The sequence below is a fragment of the Parambassis ranga genome, chromosome 15, assembly GCF_900634625.1.
Source record: "Parambassis ranga chromosome 15, fParRan2.1, whole genome shotgun sequence".
Taxonomy (NCBI): Eukaryota; Metazoa; Chordata; class Actinopteri; family Ambassidae; genus Parambassis; species Parambassis ranga.
Genome location: NC_041035.1, coordinates 12,582,236 through 12,601,770, shown reverse-complemented (window position 1 = coordinate 12,601,770; position 19,535 = coordinate 12,582,236). Strand labels below are relative to the sequence as shown.

Here is a 19,535-nt window from a genome sequence, read left to right as displayed (position 1 = left end):
GGCATGTACAATGGCAAATGGGATTAAGGGAGAGACGGTGAAGAGAGAGAGAGAGAGAGAGAGAGAGAGTGAGGAAGAGAGAGAGAGAGAGAGCGTCCTCCCCTCTGTGCGCTCTGGCTGCAGGCTGTGTGCGCTCCCCTGTTATTGGTCTCATAGTCCAATTAGCTGCAAATGAACACAGGGCTGTTGCCTCTAAAAAGAAAGGCTTGGACCATCAGGACAAGTGTCTCATCACACAGACAGAGACATGCAGACTCCAGGAGGTGCTTTGTTTCATATTTACCACATGTTGGATTACAATAATTATAATAATAAAAACAACTTTTGTTTTGTTTGGCTAATAATTGATAACAGACCAATATGTTATTGGGGAACGATCACTGTATTTAAAAAAGTGAAAAACATGGCCTATATATTGAGTTGGCTGCAGGCCTCTGTCATGGCCTTTTTATTTTTTAATCAGTTTATTGCATTAATTAAAAACATAGTTTTGTATAAACTCTTTATATGTGAGTGTGAGGTCACCAACCAACTAAGAGCAACCAAACAGTACAACAATGCCATACACACTCATACACTAATGCTACTCATGCTAATCATGTTTTTGTTTTCTGATATACATAAAATGTATTATTATTATTATTGGTGCACAGGCGTTCTCATATTCCCTTTACTTGGCAGTTAAATGAAACAGGAGTGTGGTCTCCATGACAGCTCTCTCATCAAAACTAGTCCCTAATTTCTGCTTCTAAGACTGAAAGACAACATGAAAAAGGCCTGAGATCAGGCTGCAGCTATTCAACAATGGGCGATTAGATTCATATTTCATTGATTTTCAAAGAAGGCCACTTTCACAATGTCTGCGGGTCACACGGTCATTTCTTTCCCTTTTTCTTATTCCCTAATCGATGTTGTTAATTCATCCCTCAGATCGCACTCTTTGTAAATGTGCTATGTATATTCACTCATTGATATTAATTGACTTGTTAAAAAGCAGTCCATTGGTTGGGAACTGGCAGTGTGGATGAAGGACGGGGAGACGGCGCCCTCTGTGGGCCGCTGGGTGGGGATGCACATGAGGAGGTGGACGTATATGTTTGGGCTTGAATTTAACTGAGTTGTGGGGCCAACGATGTCATCACACCGTCACATTAGGGGGAGTCAGCATCAATTTGGACACAAAGGCTGGTCCCTAATAGCCAAATAAAACATTTAAGGTTAAACCTGGAGCTTCCGGTTCAGACTACAGGTGCTGTGCTTACACCAAAAAAAAAACAGCTGATATATTTAAAGTAACAAACATGTTTGTAAGAGTCCCAGACAGAGTGTCAGATGTGACTTAAATGATTTTCTCATTTCAGATATGAATCATCACCTGTTCCAGTCATCAGAATATTCATCAGGCACATGACATAAAGCCTTAAGGTGTGTGTGTGTGTGTGTGTGTGTGTGTGTGTGTGTGTGTGTGTGTGTGTGTGTGTGATGAAGTTAAACTGGGTGCCATGCTGCTATTTTTCCATCAGCATCTGAGTCCTTACATGGTGCTGGCTTGTCTGTGTAATTAACATGTGTTATTCATTTAGTGAGCTGCTCAAGTGGAGATATCCTGTTACTCTGATGTAATTACAGCATTTCCTCACGGAAGCCATCATTGCAGGTATTTGACGGCACTTATTACCAGACTAGACTCTTCATGATACTGAATCAGGAAGGTAGAGGATCTGGATGTAGTCGTCCATTCCATCAAAGCTCTGTTGATGTTTTTTTTTTAACTCTTAAAACCTGGTGACGCTACAGAGACCCACTTGCACTTGCATGCAGTCCTCCAACATCCCAACAGTGTACCGTCCCTCTGTGATTGAGCTGATGGAGCTAAATATACTACAGCTATGTCAAATGTTATTTGTGCCGAGGGACAAACTATAAGAAGTTTGCCTACAGTGGCAACAAATGGCTGATCCTGTCTGTTTTCTCAGACAGTGCCGAGCTGCAATTTTCTATGTCCAGGAGCAAAAATAACACAGGAGTCAGACAATTTGAATAATAAAAAAAAAACTCTACAAAAGAGTTGAACTGTCCATTCATGTAACAAAAGCTGTAAAGCGTCTCTACGAGCACTTCAAACCCAGCTGTACGTCTATCATTATGTCAAAAGCATTCACACAGTGGTTGTGTGCTGCATTATACCTTTACTATTCAGTCTAATGTGTCTGTTTAAACACATTCAGTTGTATATGCTTTTATCAAGAGTGGTATGATCACCACAAATTCTACACACTTAAGTGTGGATAGAAAGAACACAAGCATATAAAAAAAATACAGTTCATATTATGCATTGATTAGAAACATGCAGCACACTTTGCCCACAGGCCACATAGGCTCTCTGAATGCTCCATAAGTCTATTTTTTTGTTGCTCCTCGGGTAGGTTACTATGACTTTTATATTATTTATTTCAAAGCGCCCAGATATTGATTATTTCACAAGGAAAAATGACAAATGGCAGGAGGGAATGACACGGTCAGCAGGTTCTATTAGAGAAATGATAGTGTTGCTCGTGGTTTGTTAAAAGGTCCAGTTTAGATACTTTATAGGTTTACATCCATCATCGTCTAATGACCTATTTGATGAAAAACACGCGCTCTGGTGACAACAGCCCTGTGCAGCCAACTTTGCTTTGTAATTGCTCCCATATTAAATATAGATTTTTGTTTTGATATCTTGTGAGAATTCCTTTCTGTGGGTCAAAATTGTGATAAAAGACAGGGATGCAATGGCAAAAGCTCAGAGAGAGAGAAAACTGGAAAGGGAATGGGGAGGGGGTTAGGTGGCTATAAGAGATGTTGACAGTGGAACTGTGAGTTTATTTTTTGGCTGTGGGCAGTGTTGGTGGAGGTATTTAAATCCTCCATGTGAGTAAAAATAGTAATGCTGCAATGTAAAAATGCTCTGTAGAAATCCTGCAGTTTGAAAGCCTTTTCAACATTTTTTTGTAAAAGCATTTAAAAGTAAAAAAAAAAAAAAAGATGGAGGTGGTAATGATTACATGTTGTTTTAATAAACAAATAAATGACTATAAAATCCTAATCTGTAGAGTAAATAACAGCTAAATTTGTAAGATAAATAGAATCAGTGGAAAGGGAAGTACAGGAAGTACTTATACCGCACTATAATAAATAATCAATTAAAGGCTGTGGAAATAAACCTTTTACTGTTGTTGGTGTTCATTTTCTGTATTTTATTTAGCGTTAGCATCATATGCTATGGTATGGTTTATATGTGATCCCACAGATCAGGCAGCAATCGGTACCAACTCAGCACTTCTTTTCCACACAGTACTTGAAAAAGGATGAGTGGTGTATGAGCAATATGTGCTCATGTTTGTTAAGGGTTGACTGAAACTGAAGAAAGAAACAATATTAGCCTATTCTACCAACAGTCATATGGTGCTGCGTTACCAGCCCGTTTTAACAAACTAAACACAGTCCGATAGCGTAAAAATGACTCTGTCAGGTAAACACGGATGTCAGTTGATGAAACACGATCCATGGTATTAAAAGGAAATTGAACTTTCCACAGAATCCTGTTGGACAACATGTACTAACTGCATCCACACAGACAGCAGCACTCGAAACTGAAAGCTGTCCAGCCTTGTGTGCTTCCTGCACCTTTAACTGCACACTCCACTTGGAACGAGCCATTAAACCAACCAAGGCCACACCGAGATTGCTTTAGATTTAAGTATTGCATTTAACTTGTAAAGGAATTGGTGGCCGTCCACTGACCCGGCAAGCTTTAATTGGGATTGTGCAGGTATTGATTGTAAGTGGCCAGAAGAATCTTGAATTACAGCCTGATTAGCTTTTACTCGGCCTCTTGCACCGGGCCAATCAAAGCAGCTCGATGTCATTCAGCTGTCACTTGGATTGGAAGAATCTAGTTACTTCCTGTGCAAACAGGAAACAGTGTGTATTGAAGATGAAGGTGACAGCTCTTCTAGCAAATGTATTTGTAACATTAGGCTGTAATGTTCAATAACTCTATGTCCAGTCTGTTTAAGGTATAATCAGAAACATGTAGCTTATGGGCACATAGAAGATATATTCCCCTTTTTATCTCCCCTGCTCATATTTTATCACCCTTTCTCTTTCTTTATTGTTTCTCACCAGAGATGATGACCTCTGTAAGGTTTGGATGGAAGCAGTCATGGGAGTGATGTAGCCCTTTTTCTCCATTATGAGCAGCTTCACCTGAGCCCCTCCAGGCATCTTGGTCTCAATGTCCATCCTCTGTACCTCCAAAAAAAAAAAGTCTGCCCTGGATTGTCAGCTTTTACTCAGCCCGTCTGCCTGTATGTGTCATTACAACTCGGTAATCTGGAGACGGTAGCAGAAAAGTTCTCATCAGTGTCAGCCTGAGATATAGATATGGGCCGTGTAACAAATGGCCAAATGCACAGGCAGCAGAGCAGACCATCAATAAAGCAATTTCTTGTGTCATAACAGCCACGCTTTTCCTAAAGCCAACCTTTCAAAACTTTTCCCTCTGCAAATCGCTGCAGCCCTACCATTAGGGTCCTGCCTTGTGAATTTAATGGATTCCGTACAAATAATATTCCACCATAATGGAAAAGGTTGAAGTCACTGAAGACAGATGAAGTCATAAACACGTATAATTGAGAATCAAAGACCGATAAATTTTAAACTGCTATCCATTTTCTCTTTTTAGATGATGATCTATGTCGGTGCAGCTGCAGGAAAATGGAAGAGATTATGGGGGAAAATTATAACAATAAATTTTCTAAACATACACCTTGATTATGCTTCGATTTTTTGGAAGGGTAGAGGGTGAGGGAGGAGGGTTAGAAAGAAAGCTGGGATTGCTGAAAGCTTGCGGGCTAAATGGCACCATAAAATAGGTTCCCTGCTCTTTTGCCTGCAGAGCGTAGGCATGCCTGGAGGTGTGATCCCCCCCCTTCTAAATGGGGGGAAATGAATTGTGTAATTTATTGCAAACGTGCACACAGTGAGATTAGATCAGCATATCCCATCAAAGGAACAACAATCAATCAGCCTCTAGTTAACAGCTTGAAACACATAAACCAGGGCACCTAATGGCTTTCCAATTTAACAGATTGATAGACTTATCCGGTCCTAAGGGATGAATTAAGAAAACCGGGTACTTTCACACAGGCTCTGGCACTTTTGACAGGACCTTTTCTCCCCTCTAGCTTACTTCCCATCTTTACTTCTGAGTATAGAGATAAGGTTAACCAAGAAATAAAAGACAGAGTCGGTTTCCCCTCCGTTCCCTTTTTTTTTTCTTCTCTCTCTCCCCTTTCTGTGTGAGAAAAGCACACAGCGGCTGATTTGTTATTCAGATGAGGCGGGAGTGGAAGTGTGTCAGATGTGGAGAATGGGCTCATTTTAATGACCTGATTATCGCGGGTCATTTGGAACTGTGAAATCAAGGGAGCTATTCAAAGCCACTTAACAATATCTAAATGTGACCCGGGCGACCCATTCAACCAAGAATGTAGTTTTAAAAAATGGGAAGTTGTTTGTTTCATATCTTATTAATCACATAATTGACTGATGCAAACACATCAGCAAAGTTATCAAGGAGTAGTCTGCTTGCTGAGAGCCAGGATTTATACTACTTGAGTGTATTTATACATGTAGCTCAGCACTAGGATTAGAGACAGGGGGTAATTGGTAAGTTCCCTCTCTCTCCCAACATATATATATATATATATATATATATATATATATGTATACATATGTGTGTGTGTGTGCTGCTGCGAGTGTTTTTAAAACACAATTTTATGAGGCTACTAACCCTACCCTAACAAGAGGAACCATGAGTGACTTGTTTTTGTTGATGGTTGGGAGATGTAGTTCCCCAGACGTATTGTGTCCAAATGTACCATATGGATCCCTTAACTTAATTCAAAATGTCTCCCTCTACACTGAGCACTACACACCAGCTTCAAAGACTCATTCAAATAAGGTTAACTGCTTGTACTGTGTTCTAAAGAGCTTGGCTACCAACCCAGAGCCGTGACCCAGAGAACTTGTGTAACACACACTCAGTGTCACTATATTATCTTGTCCACATCCACGGGGACAGCTGATCTCTCTGTGTCACTGCATTATTGAGGAGCTGTTGGTATCAGGGATGTGATCCTGAGAGAGATGGGAAAGTGTTACCTTAGACCCCCACCCACCCGCAGAACAGAGTGAGCCCAGAATCACAGGCAGGGTGCATCCACAGGCCAGAGATGTCCAACAGTCTCTCCAGAGCTCCAATTTTGTCTGCCAGCCTCTGAGGCCAGCAGCCCATAGAAGACACATGTAACTGATGTGTGCACTCCAGTGTAATGTGACAGAAGTCCACAGTCACCAGATCTTTCCGTCAGAATTACGTATGTGCAGGGCCGGGGTCAATTTCAGCTGGTCTCAGACACATCAGGAAATAAATTGAGATTCAGCTTATGGGTTGGGAATGAGCCAAAATTGATTACTGATGGATCAATACATTGAGTAATGAATCAGGGCCCATTACTACCCAATCAAAACTAATAGCACTTTAACTGGCTCTTTGTTCCTGCTCTTCCATCAGCTTGTGGACACCCTGCAGCCATCTGATGTGTTAGCAAATGATTTTCCCCCAAAACTGAAGTGGACAACAGGAAGTAAACAGACAGTCTCCCTCTCCAGGTCAAAGAACAAAACACTTGTTTTCCTACTTGACACTAATACTCATACCCTCCCTGTGGATACAACTCTGCTGACCCTCTTGTTAGGTCTGTGAGTATAGCAAGAAGTACATGATCATAAAGAGTACCCGAACTGACTCCCCCTCCTCCCCTTCTCTCTCCACATGACGGACAGTAATTGGCGTTTGTTTGCTGTCTCTTCTCCCTCTCTTGTGTCGTGGTGTGGTAAAGAGTGCTATTACTGTCAGCTGATTAGTATGGCTCCTCAGCCTCTTCCAGCAGCTGTCAGGACTGCCTAATAAGAGGAAATTTGAGCAGAGAGAAGAGAGGCCCACACAGATACACACATTCACTCATTTACTAGAGTGAGAAAGACAGTTAGTGTAATGTGTTTATTTCATACTGAATTATGGTAATATTTAAATAAATAAAAAAATAAGTTATGTTGACTGTCCCACTCCAACGCTATATTGATATTATTGGGACAATAACATTTATTCACAAAATCCAACTTTGTAGTGAGAAGGTTGACCTTGGGTAGTTGCCTTCTTTATAATGCTATATGCTAACTAGCTAGTATCCCTGCTCCGGCGCTCCATGTAGCATTGCAGCTGTACATTATTGTTATTTAAATTATTTTCACCCCCTTTTGTACTGTAGAGGGAAAAAAAGTGATCTCTGGCCTTTTTGAGAGAAAATCCTCTCATCTTGTTTTTACTCTCTCAGCTCTCTGAAAGTCTTCATTTTTTTGCATTTTACTTGGCTATATTGTTTACATAATGTAAATAGGCTATGTAACTGTAGACATTTTTATATTAACTATTTCAAACCAACAGTCGTCTGAGTTGTTTTATCATTTTTGCTGTCGTTAAGTAAGAGTTGCATACATGAGGGACCTCCACAGATCCCTACTGGATCTCTTAAAATTGCTCTTATAATATATCAAGCATTCACACCAACCCTTGACAACTCTATCTTCTTCACATCTTAAGTCCTCAGGGCACCTAGGAAAATTAACCATTTAATAGCAATAAATAACAGTCTGACTCAAGGGGAGTTTAAATCACTTTCTATCTGACACACACACACAAACAAAGAGTATCCTCACATAGCTGCTTAACACACAGCAGCCCAATGAATTACTTTATGCAATATGACTCCATTCATGTACTCATTGGAGACTTTTACTATGCGTGGTCACAACACACACTGTAAAGTATGTAAAGTACTGTGCAGTATTTCTGCCTTTACCTTTACATGATGGTGTTATATTTGAGATTTACTTTTTACATGGAAGGTTTTTGTGTCACCAGCTGAGCTGATTCTGTGCTATTTTAGGCTTTTGGTCAGGCATTGTGACATTTATCTTTTCTGTCAATGACATTTCCATTAACACCTCTTTGCCTTGTTTTCTCCCTTTTCTCCTGCTTGAAAATGTATACAGTTACTGGGCCTTGTATTAGTCAAAATGGAACATTGATTATTTGTAAAAACATAAGTGCAAATCAAATGAACATTTGCGCTGTGACAGATGAGAGCTGCTACCTGTGCACATGCAGGAAAAGAGGGGGGGCAGTTATTGACCAATTGATTTGATGTGAAGGAGGGGCATTCGTTTTCCCCACAGTGCTAAGACCTTGACTCTACAGCAAGCAATCACTCCAACACCTTACCTCCGACTACAACTACCTCTAATGCCCAACTGTGTCCTCAATCTCCACCGCAATGGGCCCCAAGTATGCAACTTTTCCGTCAGCACCGTTATGTATTTGGCTTTCTATTTCACTTTAATAGGGGAGAAATTGGCAACATATTCTTTTACAGCCCCCTGGCACCATTAGAAAGCCTGCTGTCATTTGGATTATTTATGAAAAACTATTTCATGCTTACTTACATTTGCCGCTTATTTTCCCCCAGTGTGACCTGCAGCAGATTTAGTTCCATTCTGAAAGCCTTAAAGCCAATTCTTTATGTCTCCGGGTCAGCCTTCTCGATTGAGTCGAGATTGAAACACCAGTGTGTAGTGGGAAAAGTATGGCAAGAGGAAACCAATAGTCTTTTATTGTGTTGGGAGCTATAGTAAAGAGGAAAGGAAGGAGGTGGGGGGGGGGGGTGTAGCGACAGCGGGGTGAGAGCAGGGGAGAAGGAGGTGATTTTTAGGTGGATGCAGAACTAGAGAGACACCTGCAGAAATAAGAGGCGATGCAAAGCCAGCAGGTTGAGGAATGAATGGCACACAGACGTCCAGCTGCTCATGAGCCGCTAAGACAACACAGACTGGAGAATGACTGAGTCAGCAAACCAGCAAAGAAAGTATAAACAGCAAAGACATAAAAAGGGAAGTGGCCTTAAATCTACAAGATTTTATATTTCATCCAAAAACATGTCAAACACCATTCCCCACACAGTGTTTTACAAGGACTACAATGATAAACTTTGCCTGGGTGTTTGGTTTGTGTTTTTATCTTCCTCCTGTGTTTCTAGAATCTATACTCATATTCTTGTCTGTACGAGAAAATTGGTAATCTTTGTCGTTCAACATATCAAATAAATCAAAATAAACTTCTGCACTAAGGAGCTGGACAGAGCAGTCACACTCCCCTTTGGAGCATGCATCTATACTCATAATCCCATACTGTATGAGATGGGGTCTTTCACTCACCATTGAGCACTCACACACACACAGAAAGAGAGAGAGCGCACTTTTTGGCCTGGGTTTTATACAGTGACCTTAATAAACTGCGGCGTGGCCAGGCAGGTTTGTCACTGTCACAGGTAAATGATGTAATTAATGAGGGGGTGGTGGAGTGGATGGGAGCCGGGGTGTTAGCTTTTAAACACCTCTCCAGCTGACTGGGTTTGGGGGGGCCCAGCTGGACAGAGCCGGCGGATCAATACGGGGTCAGGGGTCAGTCAACCCTCCCATTATGGCTGCGGTAGCTCCCATCATCGTCTTGCTAACGATGCCTGCAGGAGGGTGAGCCGTGAAGTCACAGCAGAGAGGGAGCAGCCTCAAATGAGGCTTTTGAAGCTGAAGAATAACTTTTTTATATATATCTGTATGATATTTTTCAAAGTGTCCTTAAAGGGTGTTGAATCACATAATGGCACAAGAGTCCACAGTTTAAACACAAGTTTGTATTTTTACACACAAAAATACACAAGAGACAAATGCAATTTCTGGTTTGATCAATATATGTAAGACTATTGATAGAGCTCATTATGTTACTCCATAACCATGAATGCTGTCAGAACTAGGAGCCATAAGGTAGAATTTTCCTTCCCACGATTGGGACGTTTGTCCAACTCTAAACTACAAGTTCTGTAAAATAACATAAAAAACGGTGTACTTCAAGTGTTTTTATCCGAAGCAAGGATCTAAAGGAGGATCTTCTATATAAAGGCCTAAAGAATAATCTGGATAAACAGACCAAAACTATTTGGGAGAAATTGTTTTGTCAGTTTGCGTTTCAATTTTTGTTTGTATTCCTCTCAGCCGGCTGACATAAAGCAAGTATTACTAAAAGGATATAATCTGTGAGAAAAACAAACATGCAGGCTGAAATATGAGCAATTTGAGGCAGAAATAAAATGGAGGTTTTATTTCTGTTGTCTGCTGCAGTTTTCTGTAATTGTCTAGGTAGATTTTTTTATTATTAAGGTAGAAGTTATTGTTATTCTGGTATAGGTAATTTTTTCTTTAATTTTATTTTAATATTAAAAGTGTGTTTAAGAATGGAATTTGTGACATTTCTAAGCCAACCAGAAAGTCTAAAGGTTTATATAATAATTATGTGAGCCATGTTTTCTTTATATATAGGAATTCTGTATTTTATTTATTTTCCTAATTACAGGAATTTACTAATTAATTTAGAGAAGTTTCTTTCTCAAAGTGTGATTAATGTAAACCTTCCCTCTGTTCAGGACTCAGAGCAGAGGACTGAAAAGTGTCCCTCACATTTCTCAGAGCCTTTTTTCTTTAGTGTGTCTCTTAGGAATACAGTGACCATTTTGGTTCATGGTGTTGATACATTATTAATATGATAACAGGGCAGCATGGGAAATCGTTCCTGGCCAGATTGCAGCTGATCAATATCCACAAAGGGCAGAGGCCTCATTAATCTAAAACTTCCTTCACAGACCGCTCTTTACTGTTTTAAGGATCTTGTGTGTGTTTTTTTCTTAGGTGGTCTTTATGGACTTTATTTTGAAAGGCATGATAAATGCCTTGATCATGAACATTTGTTTACATGGTAGATCTGGCATTTAAAGGTTTAAATATATAAAAGAAAACACAAGAAGCTTTTAGATTTTTCCTTTATTAAACTGTAGTTCTGTCAGGAAATAGGAAAAAGTTAGCTATATAGAAACGTGAATAATATAAGATAAATAACATTTTAAATTAATAAAACAAAATAGAAAAACAACTGAATTTACTTTCTATTACATTTTACACTTATATTGTAAAAAATAGAAAATGCTAAATTATTAGAGAAGAGCTGAAATGTCTCATTAATTAACTTCTCATTTGATTTTTTTTTTTAAAAAACACAACCTGATAATCAATATATATTTTTATCATTTTTAAGAAAACATCACAACATATCTCAACACTTGGCATTTGCTCTACTTCACAGTATATTACTGTCTCTACTGCTGATGAACCTAATTAACAGACAGATAATTGCAGACTAAACGTCAAAGACAACTTAAATCTATGTTCCTGTTAAATGTGGCCACTGCAGGCAGTCACGCTGAGTGTTGATTCTCTGCGTGTTTCCCACTGGTGTTTAAGGACGTGCCACTAGATGCACTATATTATCTTCCTATGGACAGGCTAATCCATTATGAACCTTCTTGCGGTGCCGGTGAAATGCTCGTATTAGGGCAACTGTGCGTTCAGAGGCATCATTCAGGACGATGAGCTATAGCCAGAGCGTGACAAGCTGGAAAAATGTCCCCACTTTTCAGGCTGTACAAATGACGTTTGGTCACGATAACTCACAACTGGACACTTCATTTCAAGGCGGGAGCTAGCTGGCCAGTCAAAAGCTATTATACCATCTTCTTTATTTGTGGCCCATGGTTTTGGTAGTGGGACCATCAAATAAATACTGCTAAAATGCCACTTCAGTCCAAAATATTGTCCAATTCTTTCTTCTGTGGTGACTGAGTCCGGATGGCAACCTGTTTCTGATGGTATAAACCTTTTAGAGTCAGGTGGTGGGGCAGCCGGCATCCGTCAGGCCCAAACAACACCATGAGTTAGTGTTTGGTACGCATTGCAAGTGGACGACCGACCAACACTGCAGATCCCTTGCAGCCAATGCATAATAGTCAAATGAATTGATTACCAATTTATCACAGGGGAATTGCTTGCTTAGAGGAATAATCACTCACCGATAAAGAAGAATGGCTGTGAATACATTTCAAGGATGACAATCTTTGAGCAGTAATAGTATAATTTGTCACATGTGACAGTCTATTTGATTGTTCCCGATATTTCAGGCTGGTGGAATATTGGACAGAATCATGCCAGGTTGTTAAGCTGAGGTGTGTGTGAAAGCAAGAGAGAGAATACATTAATAAGGCAGTCAGAAGAACACACTAAGACTTCCTAAGGTGACAGCAGTTTTATCGCGCATCGCCTCATAAAGTCCCATCATATCTGTTGCCCACTATTATCAAATGGGTGTTTATTGTGCTTCTGTGTGTGTGTGAGAGAGAGAGTGCCTCCTCCTGTGTGTGCTGATGGTGATGACATTAGAGTGCAAAAAAGATCAACATGAAAAAGTGTTGATGGTGGCTGCAAGCAGCAATACTGTACAACCACAAAGGTTTGAAGCTTTCTATAAGAAAAATAAGCTCATCCTCCCACGCTGAAGTGACACGTTTCTCTTTCTGTTCCCCTTCTCTCCTACAGCCCAAGCAGCTGTGGTCAAACTTAGGTCAATAAAATGTCTGTCTGTCCAGTGAGTTGCCACATCTATCAAAGGATGAAAGTTTGTCTTTAAAGGGGGGAGAGATGATAGTCTTCAGTATGGAGAGAGAGTGGAACCTTTCTGGGAAGCATGCAGGAAATTAATCAAGGAAATGGGGTTTTTGGTGTGCCTATATCACATCTAATCTATCCTTTGTCCACATGTAGCCGGCTCCAAGCCTCACCAATCAAGAGCGACACGCTGGTTTTATGAAAAGCCACTTGTTCCCTGCATAATTGGGGGGTCTCACTGCTGAGTTAAATGGGAGGTGGGGGTGGAGGGAGGGGGCAGTCTTGTTTGCCCATGTAAAGTGTGATCCAGATAATAGCATTCTCATCAAAGGCAGCAATTACATTCATTACAACGGCGCAAGGCGCGCCTGCAAGGAAATTAAGTGGTGAGAGGAAAGAAAAGCTTAATATATACCTCCTTTATCCTATCCCCCACCTCTCAGTTCTTTTTCAAATGCTCCACGTGGAGCGGGAGACCTCAAGAAAGAAACAGTCTCAGTCCAAGAAGAATAAATCTTGTCAAAGTCCCCCTTCACCTTTCTGCTTTCAAGAGGCTCCCGTTACTATGGCTGCACTTGTCTGGGATTAAAAAGCTTTTCCACAAGGGTGATCTTTAATGCAGCTTTTACACAAGCCCAACAAATGACACCAGGTCTTAAAAAACTGCTTAGGACTTGCTTCTCTAAATTAAATTCCAATTTCTTTCAGGAGTGGAAGAGCGAATTAATTGTCTGGTGTGGCGTTAAACCACAAACAGCCTGTAAATCAAGCGGTTAAGAGGAGAAGGGAACCTTTTCATTCAGGGCTTTTAAATGTGAATCAGAGCAAGTGGATAACACTGCAAGGTTCTCAAAGACAGGTGTTGTCCTGAAACTCAATGCTACATGTAGAAGTCTGTGTATTCATATAATTGATATAAGTCTCATAAAGGTGTTAAACTCAAGACAGACCTCTGCAAAAAATGTAAATACATGAGTAACTGTGTAAATAAACATCATGTTTGGATTGGTATGTATTTCTATAATGTATGCAGAAGAAAAACACACAGTGATTCAAAGATGGCAGCCTTAATATGCCCCATTAAAGCATTACTAGCTGTCATACACGCTGCCTGCAGCTTAATGTATCGTGAAGTGAACATGTCATTAATGCAAAATTAAGTTTGACCCACTATTCCCCTTAAGTAATTTTTTGGCCTTTATAAATCATCCCTGATATCGAAAGGCCACATTGGTTCTAACTCCAGGAAATACTTAGTGGGAAATACAACATAAGATTATTGTTTCAATTATTTATAGGGTAGGAATTAAAAACAAAGACACTGAAACAAATGAGAGCACAGAGAAGTGTGTACTTTGTCTTTTGGTGCCGACAAATCATTGTGGCGGTGTGTTAATTATTCAACAGGATCAGGCCCCAGTGGAAACCTGAGCATAATTAAATTGCAATAAAATAACATTAGTGTGGACAGGCTGTTAGAAGGTGATGTAATTGGCTGCTCTGGTGGTCATGGTTCAACTGATGAGGTCGACTGTCGTGTCTTCCACTGTTCCCAGGGAACTGGAAGATGAGACGAGCCTGACTGTGCACCGTAGACCGAGGGGGAACGACCATGTTCTGTGTAATCTGACAAGTGAAACACATGCATTTATGCAGAATAGTAGCCTACATGTGTTAGCTTTGTGTCATGTTGAGCACCTGTGTCTAAAAGCAGCATGAGGTTAGAATGGAAAGCATCCATTTTCACCACTGAGGCATGTACGCCATCTTGTGTTCAAATTGTGAAACTGTACTCACATGAGGTCAGGGTGTTAGCAGATGCAGGGTCAGCTGTCAAAAAATGATTTGTACGTTTAAGGATATTTAATTATCTGGAGTGGCACTGAAAGACATTACACACAAGCCCAGTTAGGATATAGCACATAGAAGGTAGCTATTGTAAACACTAAATGAGTGCCTCATGTTACAAAGTTCACTGCCAGGAGGTTTACATTACTGTTGTAATACTGTTGCTCTGACAGAAGCAGTTGTAATTGGGTAAAAGGATACAGTGGTCTCACTCTACTTGGTCATTTATCATCTTCTCCTCAGTGGGTTTTCCTACAACTTTGACACAAATGGGGCAATGCGATCTTCACCAAGCCCTTACTGTTAAATTATTGATTGTGATAAAACATGAATGAGTCAATAGCTTTTGAAAGTATTACAATTGTTGTGCCTCATTTGCCACTTGAGCATAATTGAAAGATGTACATCTGAAAGTGTGTCATGTCGCAGACGTGAACAGACAGGCTATCAGTTAACTTCATTAGCTCGTGGCAATTGGTAGTTATTTAAAATTCTAGTCTGTAAAAACAAAACAAAACAACAACAACAACATTGTTTTAGGATTTCAGTGTAATATTTATAGGCTATGTTTTTCCGTGCACAATCTATGTGGTATCAAAATATCATTTACACTGTAAATTCATCCACCTATTATTGAGAAATGTATGCTTATGTTTAGGAAGTCAGAGGTAGGATATACAGTTATAGAATGAGACTTAAAGACATAAGCTTTTATGTGAATTGTATTAATAAAGCACCATATATCACTTTCATAAGGGCGTATTTGTAAACAAATTATTTGTGATAAATCAACTTACCTTTTCGTTCTTAGGACTTACCGACAGTAAAATCTTAACATTTTGGTCTTTAAATCCAGAGAAAACTGTGAGTAAATACATACATCATAATATATTTGTCGATACTATTTTTAATGTTAATGTTTTTATAATGTAGGCAACTGTATGACTTTATATTTTGACCGTCTGACCGCTAGGAACCTTTCGTTGCGTGCACATTGTGAGGTCGGACGGCTTTTATCGGTGCACAAAGAGTGAACTTTAACCCCTTTAACAGGTTTATTGTTTTGATACAGGAGGTTGTATTTTTCCGTGGATTGTAACAACTTTATCGACTCGAACCACATATGAAACGGTCGCAATACTTGTGGTGAAATGCTGAAACCTTAATAATGTCAGCGTCGAGTAAAATCCAGCGTTGCTTTTGACAAATCTATTTTTACAAAGCTAAGCTAACGTTGTTGTTTGTTTGGCTAACGTAGCGTACGTGGCTTTGGTAACAACATGACGATGATAAGGAGCGGTTTGTAGGAGCGACCGAGCAGACATCTGACCGCGCAGACTTCCTGCTTGTCAGTTATTATTTTCCAGGCTTTTTCTGTCTTTGTGTCTCGACAGCCATAAAACGGCATTTTAAACCAAACCAAGAAACACCGGTTACATTTAACTGACAGCTTGTCTTTAAGGGAGGTAGGTGTGAATCTTTAAAGGACATCTAGCTAGCTTCCTGATAGTGATACTTTTTCTAAATTCAGGTTGGATTCCTGTGTGATCCGTTTGTTTTTAGTTATATTGTAAGGTAACGTCTTCAACTTGTGTCGAATGCATCCTTATGGTCGCCTGTGTAATACGCATCAAACTGTTTTTCTGTTAGTGTTGCACGTCACTTCATTTCAATGGGGGAGGAAAAGCCGGACACGCTGGACTTTGTGAAGGATTTCCAGGAGTATCTGAGCCAGCAGACTCAACATGTTAACATGATATCAGGCTCTGTCAGCGGCGTCAAAGAGGCAGACGAGCTGCCAGCAGGTAACAAGCTGTTTGTGCTTTTCTGTGTAAAACTCTACTGTAGAGATTTTCAGATGAGTTGTGGAGTGCTTTGTTGCAATTTAGGGAACCACTGTCCACTTTTATAGATGTTCTAATGAACAGCTGTTGCAAGAGTAATCAGATATTGTCATTCCTTTATATACCTTTCAATATGTTTGTATATATGCATTTGTTTTGTAACTATTATCCTGATTATCTTCTGTTGTTCCGCTTTAAAGTGCTTTTTTGTAATCAGATGAAAAGACAGTTATAGAAATATTGTATAGACAGGCTTCAGTTTTAATGATCATTAAACATTCCTATATACAGACTGTAGTCAAAACGGACTGGATCACCCCTCAGTGGACATGTCGTTGGAGGACAGCTCAGGGATCCTGGTGGATGGTTTTGAGAGGACCTATGATGGCAAACTCAAGTGCCGTTATTGCAACTATGCCACCAGAGGAACAGCGCGACTCATTGAGCACATTCGAATTCATACAGGTAAGTTTTCATAGTTAATCTTCAGAGGAAACATGGACAGAGTTTGTTGCTTACTTTGTTTTTTCCCTATTAAACAGGAGAGAAACCTCACCGCTGCCTACTTTGCCCATTTGCCTCAGCCTATGAGCGCCATCTGGAGGCCCACATGCGATCCCACACAGGGGAGAAGCCTTATAAGTGTGAGCTGTGCTCCTTCCGCTGCAGTGACCGTAGCAACTTGTCACACCATCGCCGCAGACGTCACAAACTCCTGCCAATGAAAGGCGCTCGCTCACTTTCCCATAAGAAAATGTTAAGTGTTTTGCAGAAAAAAGCCAGCTCTCTGGGCTACGGCCGTCGTCTCCTCATCAACTTCACTCCTCCATCTATGGTAGTGCACAAAGCTGATAATGTGAACGATTTTTCCCATGAGCTGCCCCACTTGCGTCAGGAAACATATGATAATCAGAGTCGAGCAGTCGAGGACGGGCTCCCCACAGATCAAAATCACCATCACCATGACGTTGTCATGGATAATCCTCTAAATCAACTTTCAACCTTGGCCGGCCAGTTGGCCAGCCTCCCTTCAGAGTCCCAAGCCCAGACTCAGCCTCCCATGTCTCCAGGTGCAGAGTCTATTGTCGATGAGAAGCCCTTCCTCATCCAGCAGCCACACCCAGCCACAGCTCCAGTGGCTGTCACAGCCAATATGGCTCATGCTTCTTCTTCTTCCCCAGTCACCCCAGAGACTCGGGCTCCGCCCCACAGTAGTTGCAGTCCTGGAGGGGGACCTTGCAGTGAGCACAGTGGACGCACCAGCACCCCGAGTATCTCAAACAGCCAACCCAGTACACCAGCCCCGGGCCTGTCCGCTGCCCTTCAGGACCCTCACATGCTGCACCACTGCCAGCACTGTGACATCTATTTCCCTGACAACATCCTTTATACCATTCACATGGGCTGCCACGGCTACGAGAACCCATTCCAGTGCAACATTTGTGGCCACAAGTGCAAGAGCAAGTACGACTTTGCCTGTCATTTTGCGCGGGGGCAACACAAGTAGAAGTCGAAAAAAGAAAACTTTGAAAGATCTTCAAACGGACAGCTTTGTTTTATCAATTCCATAGTAACCTTATTTATCGGTCTTTCACCTGGCATTTATGTAGCCTAATCTAATGTTGGCCTTATATAGGACAACATTAACATTCAGACGGTTTTATTTTGTATGGTGCCCATTGAAGTGTATTATGAACGGATGATCAGTGTTTTCCACAGGTTGAGAATTTATTTGTGGTGAAATCACACTAGCATGTTGTCATAAACTATCAGAAAATTAACTTCCCTGCCTAAAACAAAAATCTTATATCAGACTTTTGCATACAGTTATAAATTAAAGTATCTAAGTAAAAATGAACAGCATTACTTGACCCATTACAACCCGATCATGGTTTAAAAATGGGCAAGCTTTAAACTGATAAAACTCTAAACTACATATTTTGAGTAAATCACACTCATGGAGTCTCGACATACTTTTTTATTGACTGAACTTTCCCATAAGAAGGAAATCACCTGCCCTTCACCTATGTGTGCTAAGTCACACAAATATATTCTCAACGCTCATAACTCAGAAGTGAAGCTGTTGGCCTTGAGTGATCTTTCTTAAGCCGTGTTGAAATTATTTCAGTGCTAGGTGCATTATTACTATTTCTTTGCAGTGCCTGATATAGTCACATTCTCATGTGTCCACAATAGAGAGCGGACTGTTACTTTAAATACTAATAGATATTATTACAATATTGTCTTCTCACTTAAAAAGAACCAACCCAGAACCTTAGAAAACAAGTTTGGCCATTGTACTTTTCTATTGTAGCTTTTTTTTTGCCAAATTGTGTTCCATGAATGCTGCTAAGAAACTTTAGAATCAATTCCAGCTGGTTTATATAGTAGGATCTGGCCAAATTTTGTATCTGTGGTTTTTGGTCAGCTAGCTAAGTTGTTGAAATAGATTTTATTGAAGTTGTATTGTTTTGAAGTTACTCCATTCAGTGCCCTTCCTTAAGTACCATCATGGTTACTTCGCCCACTCTGTAAAAGGGTTTCGAATAGCCTTTTAATTAAATCATGTCACATTCTGACCTTTTGATAATGTACGAAGTCACTTTAATATTCAGTATCTCTGTGTTTAGGACAGAATCACCAAGTCTTGTGTCTCATGTGAACACTTATTCAGAATTGCCACGTAGCACCTGGGTTGCCATGTTTTAGCATTTGTGATAACACACTGAGGTTCCTTACTCATCATATGGATCCCAGTGCTTTTATGAATATTTACTGAGTATTGTATTCTGAATGGTTGGATAAATGTTCAGTGTCAAAAAAAAAATCGTGTTGCAGTACTACTGCTACTTTAGCAAGGTTGTCCCGCGTCATGGGTACTGTTGTCTGTTGCTTAGCAACATGTGTGGAGAACATAGTGTTTTTAGGACCACCTCCTTGTTACCATACTTATCAGTAATAAGGGACATCTTGTAATGACTGCCTTATGTTCTCTCAGTGTGTTGTAGGTTTGTAGTTAATGGTGAATGTTACAGCCTGTCGGCGATCACTCTCTCCCTCTGGGATGACAAATCATTTTATTGTGAGATGGATTAATCAAACTAATTTATAAGTAAAGTGTTTTCTAACAGCATA

General features: G+C 40.3%; 1 protein-coding gene across 1 annotated transcript; it reads left to right on the top strand.

The window, feature by feature from the left end:
* The first annotated feature begins 15,572 nt into the window (after nucleotides 1–15,572).
* On the top strand, nucleotides 15,573–19,535 carry ikzf5 (IKAROS family zinc finger 5). Its single transcript, XM_028423148.1, has 4 exons — nucleotides 15,573–16,022; nucleotides 16,207–16,361; nucleotides 16,692–16,865; nucleotides 16,943–19,535. Exons 2-4 carry the CDS (start codon nucleotides 16,229–16,231, stop codon nucleotides 17,905–17,907), a joined length of 1,272 nt encoding a protein of 423 aa, XP_028278949.1. The 5' UTR covers nucleotides 15,573–16,022; nucleotides 16,207–16,228; the 3' UTR covers nucleotides 17,908–19,535.